Source organism: Colobus angolensis, unplaced genomic scaffold, assembly GCF_000951035.1.
Source record: "Colobus angolensis palliatus isolate OR3802 unplaced genomic scaffold, Cang.pa_1.0 Scaffold78, whole genome shotgun sequence".
Lineage (NCBI taxonomy): Eukaryota > Metazoa > Chordata > Mammalia > Primates > Cercopithecidae > Colobus > Colobus angolensis.
The window spans coordinates 3,264,308-3,283,942 of NW_012121598.1; the positions used below are offsets into that span (position 1 = coordinate 3,264,308).

At 33.4% G+C, this 19,635-nt stretch overlaps 1 protein-coding gene across 3 annotated transcripts in view; it reads right to left on the reverse strand.

Moving 5' to 3' along the window:
* MYEF2 (myelin expression factor 2) overlaps window positions 1-19,635 on the reverse strand; it is a 39,056-nt gene that overhangs the window by 4,042 nt on the left and 15,379 nt on the right. For 2 of the 3 annotated variants that reach the window (XM_011928560.1, XM_011928559.1), the window contains exons 6-16: window positions 15,591-15,782; window positions 14,713-14,866; window positions 14,112-14,161; window positions 13,930-13,993; window positions 9,494-9,595; window positions 7,948-7,998; window positions 7,587-7,655; window positions 7,181-7,279; window positions 6,815-6,886; window positions 4,874-5,082; window positions 4,743-4,794 (exon numbers count right to left, since the gene is read on the reverse strand). In XM_011928560.1, the coding sequence (XP_011783950.1) occupies window positions 4,743-4,794; window positions 4,874-5,082; window positions 6,815-6,886; window positions 7,181-7,279; window positions 7,587-7,655; window positions 7,948-7,998; window positions 9,494-9,595; window positions 13,930-13,993; window positions 14,112-14,161; window positions 14,713-14,866; window positions 15,591-15,782 (1,114 nt within the window). The remainder of the gene's footprint in view (window positions 1-4,742; window positions 4,795-4,873; window positions 5,083-6,814; window positions 6,887-7,180; window positions 7,280-7,586; window positions 7,656-7,947; window positions 7,999-9,493; window positions 9,596-13,929; window positions 13,994-14,111; window positions 14,162-14,712; window positions 14,867-15,590; window positions 15,783-19,635) is intronic. The other variant, XM_011928561.1, reaches the window with a different exon arrangement.

The following is a 19,635-nucleotide window of genomic DNA, read 5'->3' on the forward strand; positions in this document are numbered from 1 at the left end:
TAATCTCTTACCTATAACATGATGGACTACTTTATACTTTCACTTTTTCATCCACTCCCTATTACTGCATTTCTTTTTGAAAACCAACTGGTAGTCAACTGCTCACCTACTAAACACTAATTAAATGGTCTAAGATAATACATGTCATACTGAGATAAAACCAGTATCTTGTTACACATGCCAGATAGTCTTTAAATGTGTTCTGAAAAGTTACAACATAGGCTAATCTCCAGAGAAATGACATGATAATGGGTAAAGTAGATCCAAATAATATTTAGCCCACGACTGGAACGAAATGGGGAAAAAAAGCAGAAACACAGCAATCACACTGTCTAATAAACATCATAGAATGAAACTGGAAAACACATTTTGAAACAATTTAAAGATAAATGCAGCACAATTTCCAGAGTCCTCTTAATATCTTGAATGCTGGTACCTGAAAAAAAGCAAGTTTAATTAAAGAAGCTCTTGGTAAAGGACAGCACCTTACAGTTATTTTGAAAAGAACTGTGGAGGATTTTCAAGGACTTTTAAGGTTAAAGGTTCTTCCTTATCCTAATTTTACCTAAAAACATAGTTTTTCTTAAGTATCCCATCATAGGTTTATTAGCAATAGTAAAGTTCATCTAAGCAAGAAATCTTCTTCAATACCTCAAAGGAAAATATGTCACTATTTCTTGCATAATCTTTCTCTCAATCTTTCAGGACAGTTTCTCTTCTTTGTTTTTCTCTTAAATTGTCTCTTTCAGTTTAGAAATCAGCACTCAGACCTCCAAATTCCTGACCTCGCAATGACCTAAAAAATTTTCTAGTTGACAAGGTCCCTCAGCTAAGATACTTGAACTTTCTTACAGTTCTGATGTTCAAGCTATATGGACGGTAGCCCATAAATATTTGTTTCATGGTTAGACTGCTCCCCCAAAAAGAATCCCAGCAGGACAGAACCAGAAACAGTTATAAATTTTCTAAGTTTCTTCCTGATCCTATAAAAACAACAACTGAAATATTTTCTTTTCTAACGATAAATAATTCAGGAGAAAAAAATTAGTTTCAAATAGCTGATTAAAATCAGACCTGTCTGACTTTTTACATGCTTTGAGAACTTCCTCAACTAAGTTAATTATCTAATAATCTTGTGCGATTCCAAGAAAACAAAAACAGGACTGCTATTTTGGCAACAGCACAGGACCAAATAGTATGCCATGAGAAATCAGTATCACAGAATAATCAAACATATTGCTGTTACATATACTAGTAATAAAAAGATTCGTCCCACAGTAAAAGAAACCTTTCTGTTTTATTTAACCCAGCCTATTGACATCTTGTGGGGTATATTTTGGGATATGCTGGTTAAAAAACACATGTAAAAATAGACCAAATTAAAGAATGTTCAATAAAATCTACTGCCTACATGAAGCTGTTAACACAACCATGGATGAAAAAAGGAAAATCAGACATTCTACCATAAGAAAACATAATAAGGATATAAGGAATAGAAAAGCAAAGTTTTCTGTTGTTTCTTTACAAACGAAAGACAGTGCCTATCAATGAATGCTCATCATATATCATTTGTACTATTACTGCATTTTTACTCTTAAGTTATTCTAAAGTCCACTCAAAATGCTTGGAGCAGCAAGTACTTTAATCAATAAAATCTACCATAAGCCTTCATTTTCCACGCAGTTAACAAGCATACTGATGTAGAAATACTACATAATGGAAATCTGTGGAACAAAGTTATATCTGTTTATATGGTTTATAGCAAGAATAATTGAGAATGGGTTTTCCTTGTGCTGAAGTTCTAAAATGTTATAGTCTTCCATCATACTGAGCCAGAAGGCCAGAATGCAGCTACAGTACACAGATGACATGGGAGCACATTTAAAAGGCTATGTCCATGTGACTCCATCAGTACAAACTGAAATGATGTGGGGTCCAATACCAAACAGGTTAATTTGTTTATACTCAGCCTTTTTGAAAATGCATCTCTCTGAGGAATTATACAAGGCAAGATAAAAAGAAAGATCTCTTTTGCTACAGGAAAGACGTGTATCTTACCAGCTAGGGTCAAAAACATTACCTTCACGGGCTTGATGGAATTAGAAAACAGCAGTTACATTCACTTACTTCTCATCTTGTTATATTTGGAAAGATATGAAAGCAATCTTTTCCGAATCACAAAGGTTGAGAAAATGTTCTATTGAAGGTAATATAACCCATAAAATAACATTTACTCAGCCTTTGTAATTACTCCATCAAAAACAGTTAATCACTAGAGACAATTTATAAGCAGAGGGGTTGCCAGTGATACCCTTTACTGACAGACATTGTTTATGGGTGATGCATGGAGTACTACTAGATTCTTACTAAGAAGTAAGCAAGAGAATATACTTACTCTCTTTGGACTTACAAGAAGAAGAATAACAACAGAAGACTGCCTTTTACTGCCCAAGAGGCCATTACTGGCTTGCAGCATGTTAAAAAGAAATGTCTCATACTAAGAAAAAGATTTATAAATAACTGACATGGCAGAAAAATGGATGATTCAGTTCATACTAGCTAGATAATTTGTATAGTTGTCAATAGCTGGACACTTAATTCGGTATTATTATAACTTTCTTTCCCATCAATGTAGTTCAAGGTTAAAAATAAGGGAGATATAGGGAATTGTGTAAATATGGTATTATCTTAATATAAAATCTAAGAGTCAGAGACTTTTACAAAAGAATTGATAAAACAAAAATCATTAATCTTAAAATATGATTATAATCAAAAAAGGATTATAAGGATAGAGCTAAAATAGCAAAGTAAAGAACAATAATTTAACCATTATTTTATATGGCTAAAATACTGTAAAAATTTTCTATGTAGATTAGAATGCTTTTTCCATTTAAAAAATGTCTTGCAATTGCTGATGTCCTCAGGTCATCAGGCCACTCCAACCAGAAGCCCACCAAAGACGTGAAGTTTGCTGCAAGCCTTGCTCATATCTAACCTCGAAAGGAAAGCAGACTACAAAGAATAAAGAACAGTCACCTCAACATTGGTCACCTTTTCATTGTCATTTCTTTGTCCTGCTTTGCTCTTTATCTTGCTAAGTTTCATTTCTACTTTTAACATAATGTCATATCTCATTTGGAGATTTTTTTTTCACTGAAACAACATCAACAGAGATTATACTTGCTGCCACTGCTTGTCATTTGATGTATTTCACTAAGACCCTATATACATTCTTTCCTCTGTAGTCTACAGGATTCACGGCCAGACACTGCTGCCAGATACTGCTTACTCATTCTGGTAGATCTTCTCACCCCTGCAAAGAAGGCCAATACCTCAATGCCACTTTACTATTTTGCTTTCTCTTAATGGTGACTATTAACCAGTTAACTTGTTTTCAACAACTTTTTCTTGAATTTTTGATTAGTGCAAAATAAAAGGATGATCAAGAAAGAAAGTCAACAGAACATCCTAGACAAATTCATGTTGTATGTTCTTTGAGGGCATCTGACTTTTTTCACCTTCAAAATTCTAGTGCCTAGCAGACTGCCAAAAATATGTTTGTGGATTTAATGAATAAATTACTGAATAAATGAACATCTACCCAGAATGCTTAACTCACAAACTTTTCATAAACTCTTACTATACTACAGAGGCAACAAAAGGAGCTAAGATAAAAAGACAGTTCTTGCCTTCAAGAGTTTCCACGTAGGATGGAAGAAAACTTGAACAAATAACCATTAATATAAATAAAAGCTACAAAAGAGTAGACATAAAGAAATATGAGATAATATTATCTCTGTAGTGGCCACAAAGGTTATTTTGTGACATGACCTTAGAAATTATCTATATACTACCTGACCTCAGAAATTATATATATGCTACCTTATGTAACTTCCTATTGTGACTACAGTCTCTGAGATTCCATACAATAGCAGAAAAATATTAATACTAGCAAAAAATATTTTACTTTATAACACTCACATGAATTCTCCCATTATTGCAAAAGAAACAAAAAGTGAGAATTTAGTCAATTAAGATATTTTTTAACAAAAGTAAGTATGGTATATAAAAAGTTCTTTTTTAAAAGTAATAAACAACCTAATCTTCCACAGACCTACAGAACATTAAGGTTGTATAAGTAGTATCATTATGGTCAAGAATAGTTTATAAAAGAATAAGAAGGGCAAACAAAATATACCCATGTCCAAGGCATTCCCAGTAGTGGGTTGTATGCTACCACCTAGGTTTCCTGTGCTGGGAAGGAATACAGTGTATGTAGAATGGGTCTCATCTATTAACTCCCTTATTAATTGGACATCAGCATCTCAGTTGGTTATGCTGATAATCCACTGCACTATACTACAAACAAGGAAATAAATATACCACTTATTAATGTTTCTCACGAGAAAAAAATTTTAATGCAAACAATTATAATATATTTATCTTTTTAAAATGAGGTAATAAAATAAGTCCTATCTTTATTAACAGAAAACAATAATAGGATATATCCTAAACCTTGTTACCTAAACCTTGTTATTACCTAGTAGTAATAGCACTGCTCTAAGTCAAAAGATAGTGAAATAATTCATTTATTTGAAGTGGAATTAGACCTGGCCCACTATCAAGACTATCCAGGAACAGGCATCTGGACAGGCAAAGGTCTAAACACAGCGTATAAAAGTTTAAAACCAATTTTCCTCCATAATCAGTATCAACATATCTGCAGTTATTTGCATACTTACCACACTGACTGAATTTCTCTTTTAGTTTCTGCCAAGTCAAGTCAAAAGGCAGCTAGAATGAAAAGAGGTATTAGTAACACATATACAAGAAAAAAAAGAATTTCAATTATCCTTAATATTTATTTGCTTACATTTCTGACAAATATCTGGTTGCCTTTGGAGCCTATTCTCTCTCTCATTCCGCTTCCCATTGGACCCGATAAAAATCCTCGATCCATATCGATGCTCCTTTCCAGTATAGCTCCTATACCTGGTCCCATTCTATCAAAGCTGGAACTCATCCGGTCCAGTCCCATCCCCATTCCTCCAGTCACACTGTTCATGCCACCCATTCCACCACCTGGATTTTCAAGAAAGGACAGGGGGATTTGGGAATTTTGTGTTTTTGTTTCAAAAACATAAGGAAAAGGAGAAGAGGAGAAAGGAGGAAAAGAAGAAGAGATAATCATTTTTGAGAAAGAAGGGGGAAAATTAATTTGTTTATATAATTAAATAATATACAAAGATAAAATTATTTTCATACAGATAACATAACAACTTTCCAAAGAACAGAATTTGCTTCAGTATATATTTAGTTAGCTGAGAAATTCTAGCCACCGTATAAATACATTATACATATGTAACTGTATAAAATTATATTCTGATCATTAAATATATAAATATATAAATCCTCTACCAATCACTGCTTCCAATAACATGACAGTTGTTCTTATCCTTATTTTTATTTTCCAATAATATCAAGCATAATAATTGCTAAAGATACACAGAGATAAATTCAAATTATTACAACTCTAGCACTTAAGCCGCTCTCACCGTACTCTCCTACAAATATCCCTTTCCTAGCTTATCTTTCACCTCAGCATCTTCACCTCTGTTTCCCAGTTTTTATTCTCATGGTAATTCAATAATCATAGCAAAACATAACTTTTAATCTCAATATTATACAGAACTTGTCAAGGGAACAAAAAATGCTATCACTCCCCGTTAGCCAGAGCTTAAGAATTTAGCTCCGAACTCATACCTACATCATTCTTATGCACCGACTCGATTTCCTGTCCTTTTCATTTACTCCCATCTTACTCATTATCAAACCTTTTGTCTTGTACGTAATATCCCCAAACATGGAAATTCTAAAACTCAACATCACCCTCAAATTGGCTTTTTGTGAATAACCAATATAAAATCAGGGAAAACAGAAGTACAGACACTGAGATAAAAGAGGAAGATTCGGAAGTTAGGACTAACAGGAAATGGCTGAGGCTAAAAGATGATGGAAGGAAGAATAAAATGAGGAGCAAGATACAATGGAAGTAGATGTCTTCAGCTGACAGGATTTTAGAATTTACTCTTAGAATAGTTTAAATAGGTTGTATTTTCCGTTTGTGAAATTTCATCAATTAAAGGAAGTCAATAAAGTATGGAGAGCTCAGAGACATGTCCCAGTAAGCAAAAGAGGTTAAAAAAATAATAATAAATAATCCATGTATTCAGGCTTACTGTAAGGCCTAAAAGGTAGTAGTGGAAATGGACGGATGGGAGATTTGGCATTCCCCGGTGTTGCAACTACTCTTGATGCTATTATGGGAAAGGTTCAAGAGGAAAAGAAATAAGTACCTCTTTCAACCTTAGCCTGACTCAAGCTCAGGAGATGCCTAAGAGTGTTTATATCTGCATTTACCAAGAGACATAGATGTTTACAAATAAAATAAGCTAGTCACTAATAGCTATTATAGAAAATAAGAAAGGAAACAAAGTTGGTGCTAAAGCAAAACTTGTTCCTGACACATGATCAGAGAAATTCCCAGATTCCCTAGTTGGAAAGAAGGTTCTTGGATTGGCCGTTAACACACAGTTTAGAAATATCAAAGAAGTAAAATTCAAACAGTAAATTTAGAAATTTCAAACAATAATCAAACAGAAAGGCTTCACTCAATTATCAAGGTTTCTCAAATTATAGCAAGACACATTAACATATAAGAACAAAGTATTACTATACTACAATAACTACTCTTGCAAAGTCTTTGCAAGCACTCAAATATTACTGAATAAATTCTAGTAAAATTTAAACCTACTTATTCCAGATCCTACTGGACCCATGTTAGAAGCTCCTATTCTTCCTGCAAACCCTCCAATCATTGCACTGCCTAAACAAGGATGGAAAGATAATATACTAATTAATTTAAATAATCATACTTTAAAATTCCCAAGGTACTATGTGCTCTCATTTACAATAATTGAAAAGCATAAAGTCTTCTGAAAATAGAGTTCAAATATGTAAGATGTTGAAAAAGAGAGCTAGCATATTAAAATCCTTAAAGTGTTTTCTTCAGGTAATAAGTTGTATAAAACATTGATTTCTGATTTTTCACAAAAAAAGAGAAACCAAATTGCAAAAATTATAGCCTACAAAAAGAAAAGAAGTATGCAGCCAGCCCTACCAAGTCTACCAAAGGAATCTCCAAAGCCTCGATTTATTCCAATATCACCACGTCCAAAATCTCGCTCCATGCTACTAGTCATCGCACCACGGTACAGCTCTGAAAAAATTGTGCAACAAATTAACCTTTTTCAAATATATCAATGCATGATGAAAACATTCAGGAATGTATCTAAATTATAAAAAAAACAGCATAAGTCACAAAAACAAAATAGTCTGTCATTTATCCAATTTACCTCACATGCCACACATATCATCCCCATTCCCACCAGGCCTGTCCTTATCTCCTAGTGCCTACATGCCTTCTGAAGACATTTTTAGCACCCATTCCTAAGTTATAGGGGGGAAACTTTAATAATAGGGAAAACTAAATGTGCCCACATTTCCCACTGCATACATTTACCTACCTCCCATTCGGCCAACTCCTCCAAATCCTCCCATGCTATTCATTGCTTCCAGACCACCAAACCCTATTCCTATGGAATAAAGATTCATTTTGAGATCCGACTGTCAGTGATGTAGCTGAAAGGTACATTTTGTAAATGTTAAGTCTCACCAGTAAGCTCTACATCCACCCTACCTTGTGCAGCTACTTCTTAACACATCACCTTCCTTTAAGTATGTACCAGGCTCAATTTCTGCTAGCAGCCTTTAGAACATGAGCCAACAATAAACCATGACTTCTTTTTTCATGGAATTCTCAACACAGTTTCTAGTTTATTAAAAATGGTAATGGGTACATACAAAAAAACAAATCTTTATACATACCTCCTCCAATTCTATTCATTCCTCCAAAACCTGGACCATCCATTCCCATACCTCAAATAAAATACACAGTATGTACTTTAAGTATATTTTACTTTTATGACTAAAAGATGATATAATGCATTATAGCAAAATAGATACCACTGGTATAACCACAATGAAACACTAGAGAAGCAGTAAGGTACAGGAGGCATGGTTTAAAGTGCTATGCCATAGCAGCTGCCTAATCATGAGTCTTCAAAAAGGTTTCTTTGAACATTTATTAGACAAGAAAGCAAAATTCACTAGTAACCCCACAACATTCAGTTAGAGAATATCTAGAACTAGGTAATCATTCACTTTTTTCCCACAATAAACACAGAAATATTACTATCAATGATTTTTTTCCAGCATAGACACAGAAATATCATTACAGCAGATTTAGAGATCAGGCCAGAATGTAAGGACTCTCTAACCATGGCACTTAAAAAGAGCAGTAGAAATTTTACAAATATAAATAGTATGATTTAGGAGAGGGTAGGTAGGTGTGAGAGTCTAAGGCTAAGGGAGAAAACTTGTTTGGATCAGAATGATGATGATAATGAGCCTCATAATTTAAAATGTGACTACAACATCTTGACAAAAATAGGAATCTGATAGCATTTATTAGTCCATCAATTAAACCAGTAATTCATGAAGTATGGTCCAGGGACTCTTTAGGGTTCAATAGGTCAAAACTACTTAAGTCACCAAACACTATGAAGACATTATTTGACGTTTTACCCTCACTTTCCTGAGTTTAAGGTGGAATTTTCCAAAGACTATATGATGTACAATATCACAAAAAACTAAATGCAGAAACAGATATAAGAGCAATATTAAGTCAAACATTAAAAAGATGTGTGGAAAGGTAAAACAATGCCACTCTCCTCACCAATTTCTTTTCTGCATTGAAAAACAGTTTATTTTCTTAAAGCTTTTAAGTATGAGTTTATCATATAATGAGTTTATCATTTTTAATATGTAATTTTTTTAATTTCTAATTTTTCATTTATAATACAGTAAATACTGGTAATTATAACTAAATAAACAAACCTTTTTGGGTTCTCAACAAATTTTAAGATATAAAAGGGTCCTAACATCAAAGTTTAAAAATCAATCTCTAAAAATGAACTGTGAGTTCTTCCAGCCAAATAACTAACTGAAAAGCTACCTTCCCAACTGGATAAACAAATTTCAGTTGCCCATGATACGGTAGCATTTCAGCTACTCCATAAATACTGTACATACATGATATATTCTCCTTCTGCCTTAAAGACATTTCAAAATCCAAAGTGCTAAAAGGCTAGCTACAACACAGCTGGCCCCAGAGAAACTCTCCTGACTTCTGCCTATCTCTTTCATGTCAGCTGTGCTCAAGGTTTCATTCCTTTTTCAGAATCAAGTGACATCATACATATCTAACTATTAATTAGAGTCCTTTAAACATTATTACAGACCACATCAATGGAGGCTTTATTAGCTAGCATATGTATCATTTAAAAAGAAAAAAGAAAGTTAGAATACTCACCACCTGGACCTAAATTTCCCATTACTCCACCTATGTTCAACTGGCTGGCACTAATAGGCTGTCCACCCGGACCAAGTCCCATCCCAATGCCTCCAAGACCACCTAAAACAAAAATGAGAACAATTATTACCAAGATCCATATATGATTAACTAATTGGCAATAAACATTTTTAAAGAGCTATATACCTGTAGTAGCATCTCTACAATTTCTGCAAATTTTCAAGTAAGAGCACTGGTTCTTGTTTTTATCTAGAAAGTAGCACACTGAAGCCCGACTATAAAACCATTTATTAATGAGAAGTGTTTTATGAAATAAAACATGATATACTATAAAGTACACCTTACACCCCACTTAAAGGTGCACTGAAAGGAATAATAAAATACCTAGAGGATTTTGAGTAATATCTTATCACCTTATATACGGCACACATATCTGAAAATGAGCATCTTGCCCAAATTTGCAGACCCACTTAAAATTTGATAATTACTTTTTAAATGGTTCAAATCAAACTAAAAAGTCAATAACCATAAAAGTATAACATTGAATAAGGCAAATATTACATTACCTAGTTTTCTCATTGATATAAATATTTATTTATACTTATATGGCACCTTAAGTGTTTCCACGTCTATTATCCATAAAAGAAGAAATTTTTGAGACCTTAGGTTACTTGCATAATGACATGGAGCTGATTTTAAAACTTGGGTTCTTGTTGTCAAACTGCACAACAAAGACCAAAGTCTTAAAATCAGCTACAACGACAGATTACTTATAAAGAAAGGACGATTCAACAAATAGCTGACTTTAATAGCAACAGTGTAAACATGAAGACTGTAGAATACTTTCAAAGCGCTTAGAGAAAATAATTATCAATCTTAAACTATACAACAAGTTAAACTGTCTTTGAAGACATTTAAAAACCAAAATTGAGAGAATTTACAAATAAAAGATCCTCACTTAAAAGAGCTTCTAACATATATGCTTCAGAGGAAAAAAATTAGTGCCAGAGTCCATAAAAGCAGAGGAGCGATGACACAAGAAAATGGTAAATAACATTGTCTAATTTGCAGGACAGAAAAAAAAAAGTACAGAACTAATAATACAGAACTAAAACGCTGAGCAATGATAGTATAATTCAGTAGGAAAGTGACTGCATCGAAAGGTCAGTCTACTATTACATAAAATAATAATTACATTAACTTCAGGCTTCATAGAAATATTAAAATATCCAGAACAATCCAAGATAGGAGAAAAATAAGTATTTGTAAGACAGAAAAATAAGACACAAAATAATATAATGGAAATTAATCCAAACGAACCAATACATGTGAAGAAACTGAACTCTTCAATTTTATGGGGAAAAAAACTATCGAAGTGAGTTTTTTAAAAAGTCTAAGCCCAGCAATAACACCATTTATAAGGGGTGTGCCTAAAACAGTAAAAAAATAGGAAAAATGTGCCAGGCAAGTACAAAACAAAATAAAGCTGCCTTACTTACATTAAAATTAGACCAAAGACTCAAAGTAATTACTAGAGAAAAAAATCACCCTATAAAATTTTTGATTCACTAGGAAAATATATCAATTCTAATCTAGATGTACCTACTAAGCTAGCTTAAAAATATTTAAGTAAAAACTAGAAAAAGTAGACAAATCCACTATTCTAATGGGCAATTTTACTAGACACATAAGATAATAAAATAAACAGTGTTACAGCAGAAAAAATTATTAGTAAGGATCTAAGACAATTAAAATGATTAACAAACTTGATTTGATTAACATATATAGATCACTGCACTCACCAACTATACCCAGAATACTAAGAAAAATGTGCCATAGGGTAGGCCATCCATAAGTCCAAATTAATTCCAAAGAATCACTCTCACATATAAACCATGTTCTCTGACTAGATTGAAACGAAAAAGTACAAAGAAAAAAAAACCTCATACATTTGGAAATTGAAAACTTCTATTTTCAAATAATACATGGCTCAATAAGAAATCATAATGGTGATTTTTTTTTTTTTTTTTTTTTTTTTGGAGACAGAGTCTCCCTCTGTCACCCAGGCTGGAGTGCAGTGGCACAATCGCAGCTCACTGCAACCTCTGCCTCCCAGGTTCAAGCAATTCTCCTGCCTTAGTCTCCTGAGTAGCTGAGACTACAGGCATGCGCCACCGTACCTGGCTACTTTTTTTTTGTATTTTTAGTAGAGACAGGGTTTCGCCACTTTGGCCAGGCTGATCTCGAACTCCTTGTCTCAAGTGATCCACCTGCCTCAGCCTCCCAAAGTGCTGGGATTACAGGTGTGAGTCACCATGCCCAGCCCATAATGGTAATTTTTAAATACTCTAAAAACTGACCCAACATAAAAATGCTCCATAGCAAAACCCATGTAGTAACTTTATAGTCATAACTGCTTACATTAGAAAGGAAAAGCTACCAATTTGAAGTAAGCATTCAACTTAAGGAGTTAGGACAAAAACAAACTAAACCCCAATAAAGAGAAGGAAAAAAATAATAAGGCTAAGAGCAGAAATTAAAAATACAAAAGATTCAAATTCAGTTATTTGAATACACCATTAAAACTGACAAATTTCTAACAAAATTAACCAAGAAAAAATTAAAAATTGTAAACATTCAGAATTTTTAAAACAGAACCACAGATGTAGCAAAAACTTAGAGATAATTTTATGCCAAAATATTTGAAAATGAACAAAAATAGAAAAAATCCTTAGAAAACCAGAAATTACAAAAATTGACTCAAAAAACGATAGAAAATATAAGCCATCAGTAGTTAAAAACTTCCCAGAAACAACAGATGAAGGCCAGTTTTACACATAATTTCTAGCAAATATAAAGAGAATATATAATTCTGATAAAAAAGAGCAAATAGTTTCCAACTTAATACACAATAACTAAAATTTAAAATAACCTAAAAAACAGAAAAATGTACAAAATGTGGTATCAGCAGTTAAAATGAAGAAACTAGAGCTACATCTATCAACATAAATGAATCTCAAAAACAATTTTAAACAAAAAAAGCAAGTTACATAATACATTATGATATCACTCAAACAAAATTTTAAATCCAACAAAACGATTCCCTATGTTTATGGATGTACAAATGTGCAGTCAAATTATTAAAACCTAAATGATAAATACTCTATCCATAAGTTGTTTCCTCTGGGTAAGGCATAAGTTGAAAGATGGGCAAGGGAGATGGGGAAGCTCCATTTTACCTGTAAAATTTTATTTATTTTAAAGAAAAAAATCTACAACAAATATGGCATATGATAACTATATGAGTAATTTTACTTTTGTCTGTATATTTAAGATTTCTTATAAGAATACTTTAAAAACCAGAGAAGATGCAGTGAAATAGTAAAAACAATAGCTAATATTTACTGAGTGTTTATGCAAAATGATTCTAAGTGCTTTACATATATTAATTCACGTAATACTCATGTCAACCCCACGAAGTAGACACCATTATTATCCCCACTTTTCAAAGGAGGCACTGAGACACATAATACAATAAGTATATTATACTGTTATAGTCATTTGGAAAACAATTTGATAATACTAACCCATGAGAACTGTAAATCTACTTCAGAATATCTGTCTGAAGGAAGTACCCAAAAACATTACAAAGATTTGTGAACAAAAAGGCATGTGTTACTCTATGGTTACTCAAAAGGAAATAAAAGTTAAAACACCTAAAATACAGAACAGCGAAATAGTTATGGAACATCTATGTTAAGACTATTCCATCCTGGCGAACACGGTGAAACCCCGTCTCTACTAAAAAATACAAAAAACTAGCCGGGCGAGGTGGCGGGCGCCTGTAGTCCCAGCTACTCGGGAGGCTGAGGCAGGAGAATGGCGTGAACCCGGGAGGCAGAGCTTGCAGTGAGCTGAGATCCGGCCACTGCACTCCAGCCTGGGTGACAGAGCAAGACTCTGTCTCAAAAAAAAAAAAAAAGACTATTATACTACCAATAAAAATATTTGAAAATAATTTTCAACATGAGAAAATGCTTGTACTCTAATGTTAAACAAAAAATAATTCAAAATTATTTTTGTTCCCAACTATGTAAAAAATATACATAGAAGGCTGGAAGAAAATACATAAAAATGTTATCATGAGGTTACCCACAGATGGCGAAATGAGAGAGGACTTTTTTTCCTTCAAGTGTATACATTTATCAAACATTTTTAAATGTATTGCTGATCAGTCAGGAAAAGTTACCAAAAAGAAAACAAAAATGGCACACAACAGTCTTCCTAATCAATAGTGCCAAACTATCTGCATAACTCCAAACTAATCCCAAATTGTGAGAAACTAGGATGTAGGCACAAAAACAAAGTTTTGCTTAGCACATAATAAAACAAACCCAAAAAAGCCTATGTCGTTTCTCATAATAGCTTTTACTTACGTGGTAATTGCGGTGTTTTACTATCATGTGAACGGTACTCTTCATGAGGAACAGACTTGTCATCCTAATTGCGAGAAAGTTTATAATATGGTTAACATATTACCAGAAAGAACTGTAATGTAGAAGAGAGCCAATAAAAGATTTGAAGAGGTTGGAGGTTGAAGTGATATACAGGAACTCACCATTTTCACATGCATAGGTCTATCAAATAAAAACTGCCCATTGAACATAGCTGTTGGTTCAGTCAAGGAAAGCCAGTTAAGATAACTATAAAATTATACCAGAACACAAACTAATTTTTAATAATCTTACAGTCCAACTATCTCTGATATTTTAATTAACATCTTTAATACTTATTGGTATTAGCCACTCAAAAAAACATACTCAAAAAAATATTCAATTCTTTGCTTTATGGTTTTATTTCATCAATAAGATGTATTTTTAATTCAACCATTGAAAAAAGTAAACTTGTAAGGCTTCGCTTAAAGTAAATTCATTAATATACAATGGATTACACAATCGTTAAATGCATGTATACAATTAATTGCGGTAGGAAGAGAGAAAAGAAAAAACTTCATATCAGCCCTGTACAATATGGCCAATTCAAGTTTTAAGAGTGACTTTAATACTTGGACCTAGTAAGGGTTTTATTTGCTGGAGACTAAAGTCTAACACACATCTCTTAGCCAGGCAACCTTAAATTCAATTACCCCCTGCCAAAAAAAAAGGTGGTATTATGCTTCTTCAACCTCATAACCAATGCTGAAATGTAAATCAGGATACAAATTGCTTGAACTGCTTCAATTGCTTGCTCAAAAGTGACAGTGCCCATTCCTCTGCTCTTGCCATCTTTGTCTTCTTTAATATCTGCCCGCTTCACAGTTCCAGCTATGCTGAACACTTCCTTTAGCTTCTTCCAACCAACTTTGAAGTCAAGCTTAACATAAAATTGTATAGTTACATACCTAATAAATCCTTCTCCCCATCTGCAAATACAAAAGAATCTTTTCTAAACTCTTAAAACCATAAAGAACTATAATTCTAGTTCAACAACATATCGATAATGTTCAAATTTAAAAGCATCTTCAGTTGTTTAAAATCATTAAAGCTACATCTACATTGTTCCTTATCCTTATTTTTTTTAATTTCCAAAATCATCTCTCAAACTGCTCAAACCTGTTTTTTACATTTGAAACTTGCACATCTATTTTTACCAAGAGAAATCCAGATTTTGAAAAGTATTGTTTTCACTGACTTTCAAATGCTTAGAACAAATGACAAACCAACTATGACATGCATATTCACAAATATCAAGGCTACAAAAAAGAAATCCATTTACCAATATAAACCACAACATATATAATTTCAAGAACTGCTTGAATGTGTATAAGTTGCACAGTTCTGTGTTTAAAAAATCCAAATAGTTGTATTTAAACTCTAACCTTGTGTGTCTGTGTGTGTGTGTGTATATATATATATATATACGTATGTATACACGTCAATTGATTTTGAGTTTACAATAATTACTGTTTCACTTACTTTAGTTAAAAATAAAAAATAAATAAAAACAAGCAAAATGTTTTATAAACCTATAACTCATTTATTTAATCAAATTATCTATCTATCTGAATGACACGTTTTAGACTAAAGCTTGAACTTACATTGGCAACAAAAATTGTGGAACCAAGTCTACCGGCCTGCAAATTACTTATGACTTCAGGAGGAATGTTTGGATTATTGAGAATGGAAGGTGGTAAATTCATCAACCCTGATCCCATATCAGGGACATGTCCTCCTGGAAACGATCCTCCTGTTCGCTGCAATGCCCTACGAGCATTTTCTCCATCAGGATCCTATAATACACATTGAATGTTAAATTCCACTAAATACATCAGTTCTATATAATTAAAATAACAACTTAAATTCTACAGTAGCTATCCCTTCTGACTCAAATTATTGACCCTCTTGAAGAGTGAGCCTTTTTTCTCATTCAGAGAATTGAGTCCCACAAAAACCTGTGGATAGACAAAAGATTTCAGCCTCCAGAGATGTCAGTTAAATACTTTTTTCCAATCACTAAAGCCACTTAAGAACTTGAAATTAGTTTAATTTTGCTCTCACACTAGGGTACAAGTATACATACAATTAACTCAAAGAAGAGCGAAGTACTCACTGCGACTTTTCCTTTCAAAATGTAGGAATGGTGAATTCTCACTACTGGATGCCCAATGGAATGCCAAATTCAGACTAATTCAAAGCTTTTCAATAGTGGAACAGACTGTTATAAAACCCAAATACTAGGGTAGAGGATAGGATGGTCGATTGTAATCTGTAAATTTTATTCCTGAACAAAATACAATTACCCACCTTCTAAACTCTTACCTTTTTCAACAATGATTATAACCTGAGATGGAGGAGGGGAGAGATAAAGGAGGGCTAAGTGTCCAAGTGAGAAATTACATTAAACATTGTTTTTTTGTTAGGTTCATTAATTTTGTAAGAGAAACACCCTACCCTTTAAACAAAACCAAACACGCACACACACATGCACTCACACAAACATAAATGTCCTTCTCACTCACCCCAGTAGGTACAATACTAAAAAACTAAAATGAATAAACAAAAACCACATAAACACACTGATAGACTATCATCTGCAATGCCAAATGATTATGTTAAAGGTAATCATCATCATCACTTCTCCATCTTTAGGCTAAGATGAAGTGTAAAGGCAACCATCAAATCTACTTTGCTGGCCTCAGTCTGGGAATACAGTACTAATAAAAAGGAAGTTGGGTGACTTTAATAAATTATCTAGGATGGATGGAGAATAAAAGATGGAAAGGTAGATGAAATAATAAAACCATTCTGGCTTCCAACATACTTCTTCACTATGAAGGAATAAAAAGGATTACAAAAGAAAAAAAAATGTATCAAAGAATACTTCAAAACATGTTAATAAATAATAAATTATTTAGGTCCGAGGATTAAAAAAGAGGTAAAAATACAAAATTTAGGATAGTGGCTACCTATGGGGAAGAAAGATAACTCAGAAGAGAAGATGTTTCCTGAACTAGTATAGTAAGCTATTTCAGTTGTCTGCGCTTGTTACATTAACAAGATGTATTGCTGTGCTCATCTGTCTTTTATACACATATATATGACAGAAATATACACACATACAATACACGCATGCATATACAAAACATATATAAAATAAAATGTATATAAAACAAACCACCTACTATATAACATGACTTCTACTCTTCTTTTCCCCTTGCTGTCAGTCTGCTGGTTACTGACTGCTATTGCTTTTGGAGGGCCTACAGTAGCAGTTTATAACCACTACTATTCTGCATTTAATTAAATGAAACAAAAAATGTAATTCTAAAGTCTGTTAAGGAACATTGGAAATACACCTTCCTTTGACTTTCCTCAGTAGCAGTTCTAAGCATTCATTCCACCCACACCTCTATAAATCAGATATCCCAGGAAAGGGACTGCCAAAGTGACATTAATCCAAAAAAGTCAACTGAATAAATCCCTCATCATTTAGTTGGGCCAAATTTAGCCTTTTTTTTTCTCTCTTAAAAAAAGTTAAAAATGGTGGCATCCTCTTTCAACTTGGATTATATAACTGCAGGGTCTCTGAAATATTACTGAGAATCTACAGTATGCTGAAACTTAAAGGAACACAATAACATGGCTTTGATAGTTAGCATCCAACAAACTTTTTTTTCCAATAAAAGAAAAAGACACTAAGAATCTGTAGTACTTGTCCTTTGAAGAGAAATAGAAAACAGAAAATCGTCAGCTCGGTGCAAAAGTAAATGCAGTTTTTGCCATTATTTTAATTCAAAGCTTTTTTTTAATGGCAAAAACTGCATTTACTTTTGCACCAACCTAACATAATCCTCAAAATTATCATTCTGATTATCATAATTTAAAGAAAATTAAGATACCAGCATATTTCTGAAGCACCGGCCCTGGCTTATACATAAAAACCACCAAATAATTGGCTGACACAAATCACAACAGTCAAAATTTTTCTATACATTCCCGCTAATAACTTTTTAAATAATAAACCCCCAGACATAAACAGGACTAGAATAATTTGGAAGCAAACTCAAATAAAGGGACCTGGGATACATGTTATACGTTGGTAGCATGGCCTTTAATTTCAAGCTATTATCTCACACTCAGGAACAAGAGACTCTTGGACAGGAATAACAATCATTATTACTACAGCTAACATTGATTATGTAGTTTAAAATATTTTGAGCACTGTGCTTGGTGCTTTGTATAATGGTAATATCACAAGTATAATAAATAGCCAACACTAAATGGTTTACATATATTAACTCTTCGAGTCCTGATAGCACAAGGTAGGTGCTATTATTACCCCCATCTTAGTAATACGAAAACAAAGGAGAAAGTTTAAGTAATTTACCCTGAGTTAGAGAGGTTCTCTGATGCCAGAGCTTTTTACCATGTATCTCATTTAATCCTCATAAAAAATCCTATTGGGTAAATAAAAGCACATTTCGTTTTATTGTGCTTCACTTTACTGCACTTTGCAGATATTGCACTTGTTGCAAATTGAAAGTCTGTAACAACCCCGTGTCCAGCAAGCCTATCAGCACCATTTCCCCAACAAGTGCTCACTTTGTGTCTCTGTATCACATTTTGGTAATTCATGCAATATCTCAACCTTCTTCATTATTATCTGTCATGGTGATCTGTGATTAGGATCTTTGATGTTTTAATTGTTTTGGTGCACCATCAACTCTGCCTAAATAAAACAGAGAACTTAATCAATGAATGTTCTGATTGCTCCACCGACCAAGCCGTTCCCCATCTCTCTCCTTCGCCTCAGGCCTCCCTACTCCGAGACACAAATAATATTGAAATTAGGTCAATTAATAATTCTAAAATGGCTTCTAAGTGTTCAAGTAAAAGAAAGAGTTGCAAGTCTCTCACTTTAAATCAAAAGCTAGACATGATTAAGCTTAGTGAGGAAGGCATGTCAAAAGTTCAGACGGGTGAAAAGCCAGGCCTCTTGCATCGGAGTTCCTGAAGGAAACTTAAAGTGCTACTCCAGTGAACACGTGAATGATGAGAAAGTGAAACAGCCTTAATGCTATTTCAAAAACGGGTAAAAACACAAAATTTAATACTTGTTACCTCTGGGGAAGGATAACACAACAGAAAAGATGCTTCTTGAACTATGAAGATACTTCACTTGTTTGTGCTTACAACATTTCAGTGGTCTGAAAGTTTCAGTGGTTTGAACAGAAGATCAAAGCAGCCTTATCATTCCCTTAAGCCAAAGCCTAATCCAGAGTAAGGCCTTAACTCTCTTCAATTCTATGAAGGCTGAGAGAGGTGAGAAAGGTGCAGAAGAAAAGTTTGAAGCTGGTTCATGAGATTTAAGGAAAGAAGCCATCTCTATAACATAAAAGTACAAGTGAAGCAGCAAGTGCTGATGTAGAAGCTGCAGCAAGTTATCCAGAAGACCCAGCTAAGATCATTGATGAGATGGCTACACTAAACAACAGACTTTCAGTGGAGATGAAACAGTCTTCTATAGAAAGAAGATGCCATCTAGGACTTTCAGAGTTAGAAGGGAGAAGTCAGGGTTTGGCTTCAAAGCTTCAAAGGGCACACTGACTCTTCTATTAGGGGCTAATGCAACTGGTAACCTTA